The 18,990-nt window shown below is 36.8% G+C and overlaps 1 protein-coding gene across 1 annotated transcript; it reads left to right on the top strand.

Moving 5' to 3' along the window:
• The first annotated feature begins 1,487 nt into the window (after window positions 1–1,487).
• On the top strand, window positions 1,488–18,482 carry LOC131959968 (integrin alpha-X-like). Its single transcript, XM_059325179.1, has 30 exons — window positions 1,488–1,678; window positions 3,705–3,807; window positions 3,966–4,066; window positions 5,998–6,068; window positions 6,165–6,279; window positions 6,992–7,116; window positions 7,454–7,596; window positions 9,771–9,921; window positions 10,002–10,152; window positions 10,319–10,392; window positions 10,566–10,689; window positions 11,764–11,900; window positions 11,997–12,143; window positions 12,248–12,460; window positions 12,543–12,676; window positions 12,828–12,967; window positions 14,076–14,236; window positions 14,319–14,444; window positions 14,752–14,825; window positions 14,938–15,079; window positions 15,181–15,279; window positions 15,361–15,440; window positions 15,521–15,607; window positions 15,716–15,785; window positions 15,882–15,980; window positions 16,105–16,188; window positions 16,639–16,749; window positions 16,909–17,022; window positions 17,105–17,215; window positions 17,365–18,482. Exons 1-30 carry the CDS (start codon window positions 1,642–1,644, stop codon window positions 17,452–17,454), a joined length of 3,414 nt encoding a protein of 1,137 aa, XP_059181162.1. The 5' UTR covers window positions 1,488–1,641; the 3' UTR covers window positions 17,455–18,482.
• The last annotated feature ends 508 nt before the right edge of the window (window positions 18,483–18,990 follow it).

The following is an 18,990-nucleotide window of genomic DNA, read 5'->3' as shown; positions in this document are numbered from 1 at the left end:
TCTCTCATGGTGTTATCATTGTTAAGTTCACAGAGTCAGTTCCCACAATGCCTTGTGTCTTGAATATCAAGTAGGTCGCCGCCTACCTCATGTCCCACCATGCAGGAAACACCAAATTTCTTTCACAACCTAAATAATTGTTGTCGTGTAATCAAGAGGAGCTTGTTAATGTGTGATGGGATTTTGGTACGACAACAAGCTTCAATATTGTGGTTATTAAATGTTTATTCTATTCTGAACAGGCTGTGGGCTGAAAGAGTAAACATGCAGAGTTGTGACAATAAACAGGGTCACTTGGTTTACCATCTGTCAGACCGGCTGAAATTATAGAATGACAAAAGTTATTCTTCATACTTTATACTGGTCTCTAAAAAATGACGTTCTGACACAATGAAATTGCTTTGTTCATAACATTTGTTTGTTGAAGTCAGTACTTAGTATTAACTTTTATTTTTTATTTTAGTAATACAAAATTTTGTTGCCTAAACCATAATTCACTCAATATGTTATAAACTGCAAAGACTGTAAATGTTGACCAAATGTTTCTAAAAAGTAAAAAATGTAAGTAAAAAAGAAAAAAGAAATGTATCCCTCAATACTGAATTAAGAATGCACTTTAGATATATGAAAACATAACTTTTAGATGACAGAGTTGTTTAATTCATATGAGGTTCATATTTTTAAATGAATAGTAGGTGCAATGTATACTAAACAGGAACAGACCTATATTATATAAAATCATCAAGCATAGCCTCTTATGGCACGCAGGTTCACAGATTGGATGAGACAGTGCAGAGGAAGTTTTGTAAAATGGAGAAATGGTCTTTTTTATTTTGCGTGGTTTATTGTGTGTTTATTTAGCTATATGGTGAAGTTAGGCCAGACAGACAATCAATTCAAGTTTGTTTGTGAAATGACATGAAACTTCTTCTCTTCTTCAACAGGTCTCTGAAGGAGACACGAGATAACAACGGCACTGTTTGTAAAAAGGAAGTATGTTAATATCTCAAGGAAAGCAGCGCTGTGTATATTAATTCATACAGTGTTCTAGCTGAATGCCTGAGTGGTCTCCTTGCTGCTCTGTTACATATAAAGTGATGAAAACATGTTCAAGGTTTGATGAAAACACTTTTTATGTGTCTGAATAAAAACACAGAACATGAGTTTCCTTTTTTTACACAGCTAGGAATTTAGCACCACACGAGCTGTAGCTAGTGGCATTATCTTAATCATTATTAATTTACCTTGTATCTAAATTATTGTCAGTATCCACTACACCACTCTGATCTTAAATATAACATGTTGAATAAGAAGTGTTTGGACTCATGTCTTAGTCTTTGCGTGAGTGATCAGATCTAAAAATAAATAATACCTATGTGTGCCTATGTGTGTCATGTGACTACATGCAGTATGCTCATATAAAACAGAAAGTGTTGAAACACCTCCTACACAAGGGTTCCTCTAACTGGCTGCCTTAGCTCCGAGCAGACACCTTATAAATTCTGCATTTTGCTTTCGACATCCCCCTCCTTGACAGTTTTTGTAGTAGAAAAAGTCACTAGGTCGTCTGAAAGCACAAATAAATGTCTATGAGCTCAGAGAATACATCAGGCTTGTAGTATTTTCCATGGGAGCATCACAATGGGCCGGATAATTACTACAGCAATATTCTTGTCAGGTAAGACAAGTTTTTATCTTTTGCTTTCGTCTCTTTTTAAACACATTTGTGCCAGTAGTGAAACTAGGCTCCTCTTATTTTATTTATGACATTTTATTACTAAGTTGTCTTCCTGTAGCATGCTTATAGTGTAACTTATTATGAATTATTATTTGTGTTATTTTAAAGCCACCATAGATAAAAGATTAATATGCAATAAAAATATGTATCAAAACAGTTACGATGATCAATTCTATATTTGTATTTCATCCTCTTTGAGCCTTTTTTATGTCGTGAGTAGCTGAGTCAGCTCCTTCCTCTATTTTTTTCACTTCAATATAGACAATTATTTGGTTAGTTTGGAACATTAGTGCTTTGCACAATTACAGTTTGACTACAATTATTGTACAAAAAAATGATCATTTGAACTTGTGATGTTAGAACACCACTGATAATTGAAATAATGAGTGTGTTTGCAAAAATGTTAACATTTTGTAACAAATAGATCACACAGTCTAATTAGAGATCATGTTATCGACCTGCCTGTCACTCAAAGCAGCCACATCCCCAATCATGATTAACTTTAAGTCTTTAGATAATTTAAACTAGTCTAGTTGTGTATAGTGCAAAGTGTAGTTATATTAAATCTAAAAAAAAAATCACCCCTGTACAGTTGTTTTGAAGGGGAACATTAACTATAAAGACCAAAAACTGTTGTTTGTAACAGGCTGTAAATATTTATTTCTGCTATAAAGTTGGGCATATTAACATGGGGGTCTATGGGAATAAACTTGTTTCTGGAACAAGCCTTAAGGGGACACTTCCGAGCTGGTTACATTTTTTACTAGTAGAAGTTGCAGCTTTGGGCTTAACCTATACAAATAGATTTGTCTTGAGCTATAAAATCCAAGATGAATAAAATATTGCTTCTCTGTCTCATGGTTTAAGAGCTTTGAGTGAAAAAAAAAGTTTTATAAATAGCTACTTACTAATTGTGTGGAAAGATTAGAAATTACAATAAATATTTACGTTCTCTATATTTATCCTCTTAGTCTGTGTAGGGTAACATCACTTGGCTCATATATATATATTTGATAGTGGTGACACACAACTATCTGGACCAACATTTTACACCCTGAGCGGGTGGTGACGGAAGTGACAGACTTCCTGCAACCACTTGATTAATATCTATTTAGTGGATGACGATCAAGACTACAACACAACAGAAATGGATATCAGGAAATAATTAATTTCTGTGACTGTCTCTATGAAGGCAGATATGCTGCAGTGACTAAGTAAGACTGTACAGTACTGGTCACACACAAAAAGCAGAACCTTAGGGCGTTAGTGTCTCAGTGATTAAATCAGTATGTGGTTATTTTTCTGTCGAGACCATGACAGAAGAACTGTTGACGTTTGTAGGAAGCCTCAAGTTATGGCCAAAAAAGGCAACAAAGAAAGAAGAAAAAAAACAGGAAGGCATTTTTGTGCGACAAAAATAACTTGATGTCAGGACATCCCACGTAAAGGTAAATGAAGAAGGAAGACTTCCTATGTGATGCCAACAGTAATAGTATTCATTATTTTAGAATTAAAAGAGTCTTGTTTCTGTTCTCAAAGAATGGAAAAAATGTCTTTTTTTCTTTTTTTTCCCAGTGAGAGGTTGTCAGTAACATGAGATGATTTGGGCAAAAAAATATTTTTTGTAAAAAAAAAAAAAAAGACTTAGGCCATTATTTAAAGATTATATGTTTATAAAATGAAGACCCTTCATTGTGCAGAATTAAAACAAAACTTGACGTTAGCACTCCCTAGTGGTTTTATCAGAAAAGACACCGTGGCAGACAACAGTTCACACTCCCACACTCTATAAATGCACTAAATGCAGCAAATACAGTCCAAAAACGTTGGGAAAAATAATCAAAACAGAATACAATAATTGGAAAATTCTTTGCGAATTACATTGTATTGATCCATTTCATGGCAAAGTGATTGCATATCCAACATATGTGGCTTTAAATAAAGTTGTTCCTTCTTCTCTCCTCAGTGTTAACAGCTGCACTTTGTTTTAATATTGATCCCGTGGCTTGGAAAACCCTGACTAACCCTGCTGAAGGTTTTGGATACCAGGTGGTGCAGAGACGATTAGAGTAAGTCAAAGCATGGATGTTGGCTCATAGACTAATAGTGTGTCCTGTGTGTGTGTGTGTGTGTGTGTGTGTGTGTGTGTGTGTGTGCGTGTGACATGAAGTGGGATTCATTTAGCTACACTGCTCTTTCACATGTTTGTCTGGTTGTGTTTCCTCAGCCTGCTGGTTAGTGCTCCTCTTGCACAGTATTCACAAGGAAGAAAGGGGCAAATATTTAGATGCTCTACCAACGGAGGCTGCAGAGAAGTTTCAGTTCCAGGTAAGCAACCTCTCCTTTTCAAACACTGATTAAAAATGATTACGCTGAACTTATGTATTATTTATTATTATTCTACTTATTTTAAAACCAAGGGATCTGATTACTTTTAATTATTAAAGAAGTACAAGCATTAGGGGGTTAATTCTGAAGAGCAGTTTTTCAACAGAATGGTTCAAGATGTGGATAGTTTCAGGGTAACTGTAGGAAAGATACTGACATAACTTCCTCAAAATGTATTCTGCCAACAGATTAACTTCCTTTTATTGTTGCATATTTTATGACCAACAAAAAGAATGACTTGCTGTGGTGGAATTTTAATGCTGCAGTTACAAAAGTATATATAGTCATAAGGTAGTTAATCTGGTATAGAAAAAGAGTTTTGGAGAGAACACACTGTGAACTGACCATAGACTGTATAAAATACTGAGGCATACTGCCAACTGACCATTCGCAGAAGCTCCGCCCCTTAGTCACTGTTGCTATGTCCAACAAGCTTACAGGACCGTCAGCCGCCATGGGGCGGACAGGTGCGGTTTTAGCAAGTGTTTGTGCTACAAGTGTGCTACAAAGATTAAAATAAACGAAGAAAAATAAATAAAGTGTTGATAACGGTGATATTAATTTGGCTTAAACAGAAACTTTTTTTTCGTCTCCAGTAAACCCGATGTGGGGTTCAGTGACGCTAGCTATTAGCACTGTACAGCCCTGTAGTATGTTTACCTCCTAGCAACATTGCTAGCTAGGTTAGCGTGTTCATTTTACACACTGTGTCATTAGTATAAGTTTGTTGGACTAGTTCTGCACTAGTAGTGATAAGAATACCTGTTGACAGGAATGTAACTGTTAAAACCGGTTTGGGTTATCTCATCTAACAGCTCAACAATCGTTTGTTAGTTCATGTTCTAGCCAGCAGCTTACCTTGGAGCAGACATATGTGGGTCTTTTGATCTTCCAAATATTAAATTGGAAGTGGGCTCTGTCACACTGTTTAATCCACAGCCAGCATCACTTCTCTTGTTTATTGAGTTTTGGAAAAGGGGAAAAAACACTCCTCCTGAAAAACTTCGGGTACCTGGTGTCAGATTTACAAATCCCGTATGCACACTGTTTCACCATGTAGCTCAGAGCTTGAAGCTTGACGGACCGTCTTCTCTTAGTTATGGTTGCTAAGGTATGATTGGACAAGGAATGTTCAGGGGAGGAGTTTTACGAACGGTCAATAGTTAATATAGTTAACAGTTAACATGTTTTTGCTGTTTTGTTGCTATCACAAACTGTCGGAGGATTATGGAGGATGTGCACAGCCAAAATTAAGTAAATTAATAAATACATTAAATTATAAATAAATTAATAATGTACCAAATATATGTTTTTTTTTAAATGTTGGCATTCATTAACTGGTAATATGTGTCATAAATTAATATTTTTCTTTTAATTCGCTCTTTAATTTATTTACCTTTATATTAATCCCCCTTTTAATAAATGTCCTATTTATTTTTTAAATGATTTAATATTTTTTTCTTTTAAATTTATTTCAAATGTATTTATTGATTTTACAGGTTATTCATTCATTAATCTATTTCTGAATGATTTCATCTTTGCATCCCTCGCACCATTTATCTCCTCATTCATTTTTTACTGTAATTTTGTTTTTTGCATTATTTCATGCAGTTCTTTCCTTTCTAAACTATTAGTAGATTGACGTCTTAATAAAAATAAAATAGAAAAGTAAATAAATAGAAAAATGTATGAAAAGGTAAATAAATAAATAAGGTAAATAAACCAATTCTTAATACCTACATTTATTTTTGGTACTTTTAAGAGCACATTATTTTATTTTTCAGGTCATTTATTTATTTTTTAATTTGGCACCTTCTGGCCTCCCTACTGAAAACTGTGTTTTTAACAACTGATGAATGTTTTTAATGCAGTGCCAGAGTATGCAGCGAACATGTCTCTTGGTATGACGATGGCAAGTGATCCTACTACACTTAACACTGTGGTGAGCTGATAAACTGCAAATATTCACAACATTTAATGTAAAAAAATAGCAGAAAAGATTGCCCAGGACTATTGACCAGGACTTAACTCTTTACAGGCATGTGGCCCAACCATCCCAAAGGACTGCAGAAGTATCACCAAGTACAGTGGTATGTGCATGGAGATAGACAGTTTTGACAGAGTGACAGGTCCTGTCCCTTCTTCTGCAAAAGGTAAATATGGAATAATAACCATAATCATTCAACACAATTAACATAGCGTGCATATTGTCGTAACTTAACTCAATAAAGCATGCTCTGACAACACAGACATGGATATTAAGAATAGAGATATCACCATTTACAACTTCCATTTTTATAAACCAGTCAGTCCATCTTTCTTATTGTCTACAGAAAGAAACAAAACTAACAACCGCATGTGAAATGAGTGTATGTATGGCTGCAAACATGGAGGTGATACATTCACAGGAAGGAAGGCTGTCTCTTTGTCTGCTGACAGAATCTGTAAAACCTTCACAAATGTGCTATAAATGTACATCTCAGAATGTTCTCCTTTAGATCTTTTCATTGTCTCCTTCTAGCAGAATGATGGAGGCTGAGCAAAAAGCCAGTTTTCTGCATCACAGATTCTAATGAACCTCACATTTAAATATTTGGCCGCTATTGTATTTGTAAAGATTTCAAAGACGCAGAAATGTTTAGTTAATATTTAGAAAACTAGAGTGGTTACAGCTTTGCAGGACTCTAAGGAACTCTAAGGCAAAGGCTTTGGGTTCAGGTTAGGCTCAGGTTTATGTAGTTATGTAGTTTGACTTATTGTCAAAGTATTGAAAAGTCCAGAATTTGCATTGTTTTTGCTGCCTTTATGTGATGTGTATTGTGTGAAAATAACTGAATTATAAGTTACTTGACATCTCTTTGACAGAGTGCCAATCAGCAGACATTGCATTTCTGTTGGATGGTTCCGGTAGCGTATCCGGACAGGATTTTCTAACAATGAAGACCTTTATGAAAAATCTGATCCGCTCACTCCTGCCACTAGATACAAAGGTAATGCTTTGTATTGCCATTAGTCGACTATCATTTTGATCTTTAGTCAATAACTCATGCTGCATTACTTATTTCTAAGATACTTATGAGCACATATCTGGTCAACATAAGATTTAAAGTGATGATTTTGCATGATTATTTGTGTATTAACTCAGTTTCATAAATCTGAAGATCAAATAAACTAATCCACTGGTCAAATAAATCATATGAGCAATGGTCAACTAAGAATTCCTCTATTTGAGTCAGTTTGACTGTATAGCACAGACTGAGTAAGAGTGAATGTTACATTCAGAGACTGTTGAATTTGACTTCATTTTTCTTACTCCTATTTTTGCAGTTTGCTATTGCCCAGTACTCCTACAATCCCATTGTCCATTATTACTTTGATAATTTTCCCTCTGGATCTTGGGAGACTGTAGTTGATAACATTGGGCAACGCGGGGGCGGAACGTACACAGCCGCAGCCATCAAATATGTGGTGTAAGTGTTGTCATCATGTTGCCCTCCTGTCTGCACAAGACATTTAAGATTTACACATGGAAACTTTTAAAACTTTTTTTCAGCTTTTAGTCCTAAGATAATTCATTGTGAAGTAGCTATGTGTGGAAAACTTTTTAGTTTGTTTTAGCTTCCCTTTGCTGAAATTTCATTTGAGATCACAGACGCCTTGTTCTTTCTGCAGTATAAAATAGGAACCAGCTGAAAAACCACTGCTCAGCAATCCATAGCATACATTTTATTAAATTTAAAGTGCGGGTAAAGGAAAAAATATATAGGTGATCTGAGTTTTCCACAGCACAGACAAATGTGTTATTAAACATTTTGGATCAGAAAAAAAAGGGTAAAACATTTTGTTTTGAAATAGTAAAAAAAAAAGAGCAGTATTCTCTGCTCTGCAACGCTGGGGGCAAACATGACATCTTATATCTAACTTCTCTGCTGACTCTCTGCTGCTGTCACACTGGCTCTCTGCCTCTCTCTCTTGTGTTTCTGTTTGGGTGTTCTGCAGTGCAGAGATCTGCTTGCGTGTCAGAGTCATGTGAGCCACTGTTGGCATCAGCCAATACAGACCTGTTGTTTCCCACACAGAGGTCCTCACGACCACCTGTAGACAATAGCAGTTTATTTTTAGGTTCATAAAATGCTCCAGAATTTACGTGCATGTGGGATATAACTTCAGACATTGTAATATTCTGTTGCTATGACTGCTGACACGAGTTAATAATAATAATAATAATAATAATAATAATAATAATAATAATAATAATAATAATAAGTAAATGTATCCATGTTAGCCACTGTTAGTAAAGATATTATATAGTGTTGGTGGGGAGTTATGATAAGGAAGCTCAAGTGTGTCATCAAGTGATGATTTGAGAAACGCCCAACAAATCCTCTACCACTGAAATGGAGAAAAACAGTTTAATAGTCTAACTCCAAAATTCTGTCATGTTGGGACTTTAGGATGCCTCTTTTGTAAATAAATGATATCTTGCACAGGGCACTATTAATGTATGGATTTTTATCTCTGACAGTTATGGGATGCCTCATGCCAGAGCATCAAAAATGTGAAAAAAAAGAGAGAAAAAAGGGCATTATCATAAATGCTATCTGTCTTCAAATGACGTTGCTACACTAATATCACAACAATAATATTTAAAACACACATAAACCAAATAGTTGATTACAAGTCAAATGCTTTGTACTTAAGTCCTTGCTGATTTTCTTATCTAAGCTCAGGTTAATTACCAACAGTCCAGTTGAGAAAGGGGAAAAATCCCTCCCTATGTGAAGAAGGTTCAGAATCAGGTTGACTTCAAGCAGTTCTTTGCCGATTTAGTTGCAGGTTGGTTTTCAATAATTTGCCATCTTGCAAATTAAGTTTTGCTCGCTCTGGTTCGTTGAGGAAGTCTTTCTGGCAGTTGCACTGAACGTGTGTTCAATAATCCAACCAGTTTATAGTCAGAGTTGGTTCCAGGAGAGGTGAGCACAGCACAGGACCAAGCTTGTACACCAGGCCCTTTGTGTGGCTGCAGGGAGGTCAGTAGAGAAAGAGAAAAAATCTGGTAGAGATCTGGTCTTTACAGTGGACCACCTGCGGTGTCAAAGGTCCCTTGACCAATGAGGTGGTCTGTAGGTGCCATAAACGCAAGGCATCCTGGGAAAGAGACATCTCTCTGTTCCTTGCCAGATGCCCAAAATGGAGGGGAATGCCATTTTGTGAGTTGAATAAGAATGCTGTTGCATTTTAGTCCACATCAGTTAAAGTCCACAAATGAACTCAAGATTCATATGTGGCAAGATCCCAACAGTCATGTATAGTTTTAAGTCTTTTTTCATGTTTTCAACTATTATTTTGTACCTTGTTAAATATGTTTCTTACAAATCTCTGATTTTACTTTACCTGGACATTTTACTTACACTCCTACTTTTTTTTACCAGAGTGATGCTGCAGTTATGGCATAACCACAAACCCTCAAGGGAAAATAAAAAGTCCCTAGTTTAGCTACAACAGTTAGATTAACCCAATGATCTGCAGATGCGCCTGTAATCCCAGTTGATATCACTGTCTATAAGAGGCTTTCGTGGGCTCAGATAAGATGCTGGTATCATATGAAACTCCTGTGAAATCCATTGCATCTTTCTTTTGACAGGCAAAATATTTTCACATCATCAAGAGGTTCCAGGTCAGATGTGAAGAAGGTCTTGATAGTCATTACCGATGGACAATCTCATGACAAGAAAGAATTGAGCTCTGCAGCAAACTTAGCTGAGAGGAAAAGGATTGTTCGATTCGCTATCGGAGTAAGTTCCCTGTGACTTGAAGCAGCTAATAACTCTGTTGTGCAGGACAACACCTCAAACACTTGTGTTTATTATCCTAGGTGGGGGACGCGTTTAATAATCAGAATGCAAAAAATGAACTGGACACGATTGCATCTGATCCCAAAGCTAACCAAGTGTTTCGGGTGGCGAACTTTCAGGCTCTTGAAAATATAAGGGAGCGTTTGCAGGGCAAAATCTTCTCTATTGAAGGTATAATTGTCTATTGTTTATATATAAAAAAATGATTTAAAATAAAGTTCTACCTGCACACAATTTCAGGCTAAACATGAACTGTTCCTTTGTATGTCAGCTCTATGAAAGCATTAACTGAAATGTAGCCATTGCATTGCATAGATAATTTTTGTTGCTGTTACAGGATCACAAACAAGTGGAGAGTCGCTGAAAATGGAAATGGCTCAAGAGGGATTCAGTGCAGTATATGTGCCAGGGGTAAAAAACAAAAAAACACAACCGACATTCACTGGACAATACAAACATACATTAAACACATCTTTGTTTATGGAAAGTAGATATACAGAATAAACACTTTTATATATTAATAAACTAGTTTTGTGGAAATGTGTATCAGACATCTGTTTAAAAGACTTCTGTTTAAATTGAAGGGAATTCAGATGGGTATTGTTGGTGCTAATGTGTGGAAGGGAGGCTACCTGCAATACCAAATGAGGCCAAATGCGCAGAAGACGGGCTCCTATGAGCCTGACATAGAGTCTGACAGTTATGCAGGTAAGAACGTCAAAACAAATGTAAAACATGCATCATGTCCTTGAACTGCTCCACTGCATATACTCACTCTGAATTTTACTCATGATTTGTGTTAATATAGAAATATATTATTTTGTTTTATGTTACATGCTAAAGCCAGGCAAAGTGAGTATAGAAACCATAATGTTTTTACAAATGTCTTAAGGGAAGATGAATATGAAGACTCTTCACAGTGTCAAGACTTGAATATTGTGAAGAAATGTTATATTGTTGTGTTGATATTTTCTCGTTTAAAGCTATTGTGCTAATATTCAAGTTCATGGTTGTATTATTGTGGTATATTTTCTCATACACTGTTATAGACTATACTTCATATACTATTCACCCTCAAATGCTCCGTTGTAGCGCCTGTCTCTTTAAGACCCCTCCTGAAAAAGCCCAGTCTGCTCTGATTGGTCAGCATGCATTTCTGGAACATTTTCACAATTGCATCTGGATATTCTAACATGTGATCAAAAACTAGAAGAATCGGCAACCAAGTTAATAGATTTCCCTGCCTGATGTTAGCATTGAGCTCCAAGTAGCAGTGTATGTAATGCAAACATGTACGTGGAGCATGACCATATACACATTTCTGTCAAATGTCCAAGTATCAAAAATTAAGTTCCTCACATGCCCACTTGAGGCTGGCTCCAAAAGTGAATCAATCCCCATTGTTTGGGAGGATCCCCCATGTGAAAATGCCCGGCTTCACAGCATAAATAAATAACAACAACTTGGCAGTAAATTGTAATAAAATTCACCCGGTTACATTATATAAAGGCTTAAAGTTATGCAGAACAAACTTTAGCCACATGTGATATGAACATCCAATATTATAACATTACATTGTATATGACACAAAGGAAAAAGGCATAATAGATCACCTTAATAGGTCTTATTAATCCGAGGGGTCATTTTTTTTGGAGGATTTTTAAAATTCTAAAATATGTCATATGTAATGTGTTTTTTTTCTGCAGAGGAGTTTAATAACTAACAAGAATCTGCATAAATAGAGCAGCTGGCTAGACTTTTAACTGACTGCTTTTATTCTAGGATACTCCATGGCAGTTGCGAATACGAGGCGAGGCATGTTGACAATTGTTGGTGCTCCAAGATATAAACACAGAGGAGCTGTGATGGTAGTTTCCCAACACCAGCATCGGAAAACGATCGATCCCGATCCATGGCAGGTACGTGGTTACTATTATGAAGGTCCTAAAAGTCAACGTGAAGCATAATTAAAATAAAAAATGTCCTGTTTTTATTGATCACTTGTTGTTCAACAGTCTCAGAGCGGTGAATATTTTGGGGCTGTTGTTTGTGCGATGGACGTGGATGATGACAGCTACACTGACATAATCCTCATATCTGCCCCAATGTTCGTGGACTCTGATAGAGAGGGAAGAGTTTACGCTTGCAGCTTAACTGGTTTGGTAAATTACATTATTATCTGGTTTCATTAAATTAATGTATTCAGTATTTTTTAAGGGCCATGCAAACACTGACTCTCATCCTTTTCTTTTTTTATTCTCACCAGAATGTTGAGTGCCACTTAGATGATTCTCCATTAATATTGAAAGGGGATGCCTATGACGAAGCAAGGTTTGGGTCTTCTCTTGCTGTGCTGCCCGACCTTAACACGGATGGTCTCAAAGACTTGGCGGTTGGAGCCCCTTTGGAAAATGACGGGCAAGGCAGCATCTACATATTCCTCGGTGAAGGAGCAAGAATCAGTTCAGCATATTCACAGGTGAGCAAGTTCGAATTTAGATTCAACAGATCCAAATCGAGTTAAATCAAGTTGATGAATTAAAATATTTCCATTTTGATAGAGAATTGCTGGCTCTGAAGTCCGACCAGGACTGAAGTTTTTTGGCATATCAATCAGTCAGACATCTTTTGACCAAAGTATGGACAGTCTGCCTGACCTGGCGGTGGGTTCGAAGGGTGCAGTTGTTTTACTCCGGTAAGTCCAACATGCATCAGTAATTCAGTGTCTTTTTGCTAATTCAGGACAGAACTCTTCACTGGATGTCACTGGATGTACCAGTTTATATTTAGTTTACTGATAACAAAGCCTAAACGTATCCAAATGTTCCTGCTCTGTCCATTTCCAGATCAAAGCCTATCATAATGGTAGAAGCTACAGTGGTGTTCAGGCCAAACCAAATCCCTATCAGCTCAGACTGCTCATCAGCATTGGACTTCCATGCTGACATCTGCTTTATCATGACCAGACACTCTTCAGTGAACAACGGTACATTATTTTCCACTGTCAATGTATTTAAGGATAAAGCTTTATCATGAGGGTACAAAGCATATACTTAAAGAAACATTATGTGGAATTGTTTTTTTTTTTTTTTAATCATTCATTTCCACACTGCTTTCGTTGTATTAAAGCTGTACACATCCATTTCTGTGTATTTATATGATCAAAAACCAGTTGACATCTTAAGCTGAACAACAAGTGCAATAACACAAGACATAGCAAGCCCGCTAATACTTACTAGTCCAGCAGCAAGAAGGCCAGCTCGGCTTCTGCCTGCAGGCTTTCATTTTGCGAAGCTTAAGTTCAAGCACAACCAGGGACTGACTGGAACTAAAAAAAGGCCTGTGACTTAAAAAAAAATTTAAGCCGACAACCCATATGCGTTTACGGGTTTAAATAACCTCTTGCCAGTGTGTCAAGACACTATACCACAATCCTGCTAGGCGAGATATCCATAGAGGAAGAGAGAGTGGGAGACTGACAGCAAGTGCGCTCCCCAAAACACAATCCCCCTCCCCCTCCACAATCTTACAAGGTGGTTCAATACTAAACAGCTCAGTAAGCTTTCTACATTTTAATACCTCCGTCTCTAATGATTTGGCCCTCTTCTCTTTTGATTTTTCCCAGCCACCTTTCTCCTTACGCTTCTTACTTGACATTTCTCACACTCTTCTTTGTTATTTTGTTTCAAGTTTTGTGTTTTTTTCCCCAACATGTAATAAATGATCCTATTGGCACTAATCCGATTTTTTTTTTGATGAAACACAAAGGCCACAGACAGGGTCTGTTCTGGACTTTGACAGAATTTCCTGTTGTTCAGTCTGCCCCTGGGCACAACACAGATGAAGCTAATTGTTGATCTGTTGAATGTGAACTAGTCACATGAAGTCATAGAGATAATTTATTGATGGTGACCAACAGGGAATCAAGACAAATCCTGCATTTTCTCCTGCATTATTTTATGCATTAAATCATCATGAGTCATGCTTTAGTGAACCACTGCTTAACTATATGATTTGCACCCTTATTATAAACTCATTGAAATACTTGTGTGTGAACATGAGTAACCTCTTAATAATACTCTAATATGTTTAAGTTCAAGCAAGGGTTACATATAATTTAACGCTGGACGCCACGCGCAAAGTGCCAAACAACCGAGCTTACTTGACTACGAAACAACAACGAGAGATTTCTGGAGCAGTTGATCTTGACTTTGCACGACAACCTAAGTGCCACCAGGTGATTTTCAATGTTGAGGTGAGTTGCGAGACATACACAATGTTAAATGTTGTACATTCTGCAACTTGAAAAACACAGCAACAGTGCCCTTTTCTTGCAGGCTTGCACGGATGATGCTCTCAATGCACTTTCCAATGAACTCAGATTCTCCTTTGATGGTTTGCCTTCTGACCAAAATCTGCGTCCGAGTCTAGCGCTTCAGGCACAGACATCAACTTTTCATCCTGTAAGTATTCTAAAAAAAACCTTGCTAATGTGTCCAACACATTCATGACTTCATAGTCTCTGGAGAGCCCTGCAGCATGCCATGCCTTATAGGGGAAAACATACAAAGCTAAATGAATGAAGAAGCAAATTAAAACAAAATTATTATATTTTTGTTACATTTAAATAATTAATTAAAGGTTTATTTGTGGTACCTTCAATGGAATATCTATTCATTTATCTATTTTGGCAGCATCTGTCCTCCATATTTATCTGTCATGTGTACTGGTTCTGAACAAACATGGTTTATGTCTTTCTCTCTTTCACAGTTAGGGTTCCAGATCAACTGTGGCATGGACAACAAATGTGTAGATAACCTGAAAGTGGATTTCAGCTTTACCAGGTGAGTTAAAAATGTAAAGCCTCATTTCAGTGTGTGCTCACATGTTCAAAACTGTGGACTTTTGTCTTGTTTTCTTCAACCTTCTCTTTTCTCTTTTCCCATAATCCGTCAGTTCCTCAGAGGTCAAAGTGGGCATTGATGAACTGTTGGATGTCACCGTCTCAGTGGAGAACAGAGAGGAAGACTCCTACAACAGCAAGGTCATTCTCACATACCCAGCCGGACTCTCCTACAGGAAGTTTACCATCCTGCAGGTAAGGCTTCCAGATCAAGTTCACTTCATCTCTGCTGAGCTGCTTTCTCAGGTCACACTTTTTAAAATAACTTACTTTTTAAAAATGTAATTGTTATAAAGGGAAGAATCGAGTGCAACTCCTTGGACAGTGAAGACGGCTTATCGCGAGGAAGGACAGATTGCAGTGTTGACAAGCCTATATTCAAGAGCAACGCAAAGGTTTGTTTGTTAGGACAAAATGATCTTTTCTCACTGCTACAGACAAAAGAGACGATCTAATCTCTCTCCATGTCATTTTAGGTTTTGTTCATTGTCTCCTATGGGATTAGAACCAATAGTCAACTGGACAAAAGCATCTTTATCACTGCAAATGCTACCAGGTACTGCTCAGGCTCCTGCATTATAAATGTGCAATATTTCTATTTCCATTTGTAATTGAGTAATTTCACTTCTCCTTCAGTGGGAATCTGGAGCACTCCACCTCAAGCCAACTCTACAAAATCAAAGAGATTGATGTCAAGTACAGCATTTTTGCTACAATTGAAAGGTTTGTGTCGCTCAATATGAAACAAAAGAAATTATTTAAAAAGTGATCATACTTTGAAGCTATTTTATTACCTATAATATTACTCAAATGTTTGTTATGTCTGTTTAGTACCCTCAGCTACAGCAATTTCACTTTCGGAAAGAATGATTTGCAGAAACCAGTCCAACAATCAGTTGTGGTAAAACATCTTATCATATACTCTTCAGACTTCACTTTCATGCTTATTACGTCAGTTTATTAACTACCACTCTTTTCTATTCAACCCTTCTGTTAGCTTACAAATGACAACAGAGCACTAAATTTCACCGTGGTGATAATGGTGCCAATGAAGCTCGGTGACAAAGACATCTGGAGCGATTCGAGCAGTTTTGAGGTAATGTGGGAACCTCAAAACTGTCTCAAATATTGCAGCTTTCATGCAGCTACAGCCTGGCTGCTGTTCAACAGCGACCACATCTGGTTCTCTGTTAAACTGACGTGAATCGGCTCCGTTTCAGATTCCGGATTGCCGAAGAGACGGAGAAGACAAAAAGCCTAAAGTTACTGATTTTGTTGATGAGATACAGAAAAATAAGTTAGTGGTAAGTATACTGCTACCACCAATCAGAAAGGGCTACGCATATACTCATAGAACAGGAGTTACATCTATGTAACAATTTTCTTTTTTTAATTGGATTTTATTTTATTCAGGCTTCTTTTATTTAACGCCTTACCAGGAAGTTTTTTGCCCTAAACCTAGATCATTGGTTTTGTAGCATAAATTGACCGAAAAATGAAGCCCTTTTCTTTTACAAGCACAAATCATACCTGTATGTATAATGACATGTGTGCTATTTGTAGAACGTTCCTCTCTGTACAGCAAAATACTCATATGGGTCATTCTGACAAATTATTTCACATTCATGAATTTTACCTACAGGCTACAAAACAAAACAAACAAAATAATAATAGATATCACTCTAATAAATTAGAATAAAGACATGCTGTGATCTGGACTAATGATCTTTTTGCCTTCTTTGAATGACCAACAGGACTGCTCTGTAGCCTGGTGCGCAGTGTTCAAGTGCAGCAGGTTCATGGAAAGACTGGAGCGGAAAGAGTACAAAATCTCTGCCAACATTAGTTCTAGATGGATAGAGCAGGTAATTGATGTGCATGCATCATTTTGAAGAATGTTTTATACGCATTTTAAATGATGCATTTAAAATATTACTGCTCCTGGCTGTGTTAAAGTATCTACATGAATATTTATTCTCTACTGACATTAACAATATTAAATCACATCCCTTTTCCTCAAACAGATCAGACTTCAATCTGCCAAATTCCTCTTGACCAGCACAGCCAGTCTGGAGTACAACAGAAATCAGTACATCTTTGGTTCTTCTGCATCTAATAACAACCCTCCTGTTCGTAAGGTAATGATTAGACCTTTTTTTATTTCTTCGTGTTTGAAAAGAGGTTAAAGTTTGACCTATATTCTGTTGTTTCACCTCTCAGATTGAGGCATTAGTAGAAGTGTATTCTGAACCAGACTTTACCAAAGAGATTGTTGGAGGATCTCTGGGAGGGTTGGCTCTACTGGCGCTACTCACTGCCGCCTTGTACAAGGTGAGACACTGAACATGCACTGTGTCAGTTATTATGCAGCTTTATAGGGCAATGAAGCCATTTTGAGATGTCGTATTGGGGCAAAGATTTTATTTTTGTATTTTTTTTGTCCTTCATTTATTATGCAATTCCTTATTTTTTCCTCTCAGGCTGGATTTTTCAAAAGTAAATACAAGGCCATGATGAACGAAGAAGCAGCGGATCCAGGGGCTGAAGGAGACGCTCCCCCACCAGAATAACAATAGTGGATGTCACACAGACACGGGCTATCTCAAGATTCAATACATTGGCCAGCTGATAGCAGAAGAACGTTATTATTATTATACTTGTACTTTTTAGCTTTTTAGGAATTCAAATGTTTTGTCTTGTAGAAATATTTGCACCGCAACAGTGAAATCAGATTTGCTCATTCAGTCACTATTGCCGATTCCAAAGAGTTTTACCTCTTCAGGCCCGTAACATGATTCTAATAAATAGTGTGATCAGGGAAAAATCACTCACAGTTTGAACTGCTAACATCCCACACATGCACCGTGTGATAAAATATGGAAAGTAGAGAGCGGTGGAGATCTCTTTCCAACTTTTAAAACTGAAGACTTTTTTGCTTGCCACTGCTTTTCAGTTCTCGTCTAAAGATGCCGCATTTTTTTCCTAAAAAAACGATGCCGGTTGTGCCGCTGCCACATAGGGCAATACTGCAATGAGGCGATGAACTAATATTTTCCTTAATAATCAGTGGAAGAGAGAATCTCCTGTTGAGTGGTAGAGATAAACAATAATTTTTAATATTGTACTGTCATTTCTATTTGATATATTTTTTTAATATTTTATCTTCTCATTTACAATTCTAAAATGTTATATGTATATGTCATTTTATATATGTCTCTTTCTAATACTTTTAATGTTTTGTGAAAAGCACTTTGAATTCCCTTGTTGTTGAAAGGTGATATACAAATAAACTTGCCTTGCCTTAATCTACAGGAAATAGCCAATTTGTGGTCTGCAAGCTGTGCATGTTAATTTGCAGAATCTGTTGTATGATGAAAACAAACCAGTTTCATCACATGGATTCTGGTTTTCATCAGATATTGAAATGTAAAACTGCTGAAATTAAATCTAGTTAAGTATTCAGATTTTATGCTAAGAGACACTTTTTTATGCTTCATAGATATTATATATGTGATTAAAAATGCTTTTCATTTGTCTTATTAATATAAGATCTTTTGAGTCATCATCACAGTTTATGTAGAAAGACAGCAGAGTATAAGCAACATATTGAATAAATAACACAAAAGTTGTCCTTCATTTAACTGGATTCATGGAGACACATGGACACTTTGGAGACACTTTGGAAGTGCCTGACAAGTGACCTGAGTATTTTAAGTATTTAGAGAAGGAAGATGAGTGTCGAAAGCTTAATAATAGCAAAATAATGTTTTTATACTTAAGTAGAGAAGCACTAGGCAGAAGTGAGAACAAATGTGTGAAAAATCTAAGTTCCTCCCATAGGGATGGGTACCGAATTCGGTACTTTTATAGGTACCGACCGAATTCCGTCGGTACTACCGAGTACTGATTCATGTAAAATCAAACGGTACCATGTTTCGGTACCTTAACGGCGTTAACTTTAAACTGATCATTGATTTCAACCCGATTTCATTTCACGTCTTTGATTAACAAGCCTGGTGACGATCGCACTATTTTTTAGTTTTTTATTTACCTCCTCGTCTGGTCCTGTCTGCTCACCGCGGCCACTAGCCACTAGCTGCTGCCCT

This window comes from Centropristis striata, chromosome 21 (assembly GCF_030273125.1).
Source record: "Centropristis striata isolate RG_2023a ecotype Rhode Island chromosome 21, C.striata_1.0, whole genome shotgun sequence".
Lineage (NCBI taxonomy): Eukaryota > Metazoa > Chordata > Actinopteri > Perciformes > Serranidae > Centropristis > Centropristis striata.
The sequence above is the reverse complement of the archived record's forward strand: the minus strand, read 5'-3'. Positions and strand labels throughout refer to the sequence as shown.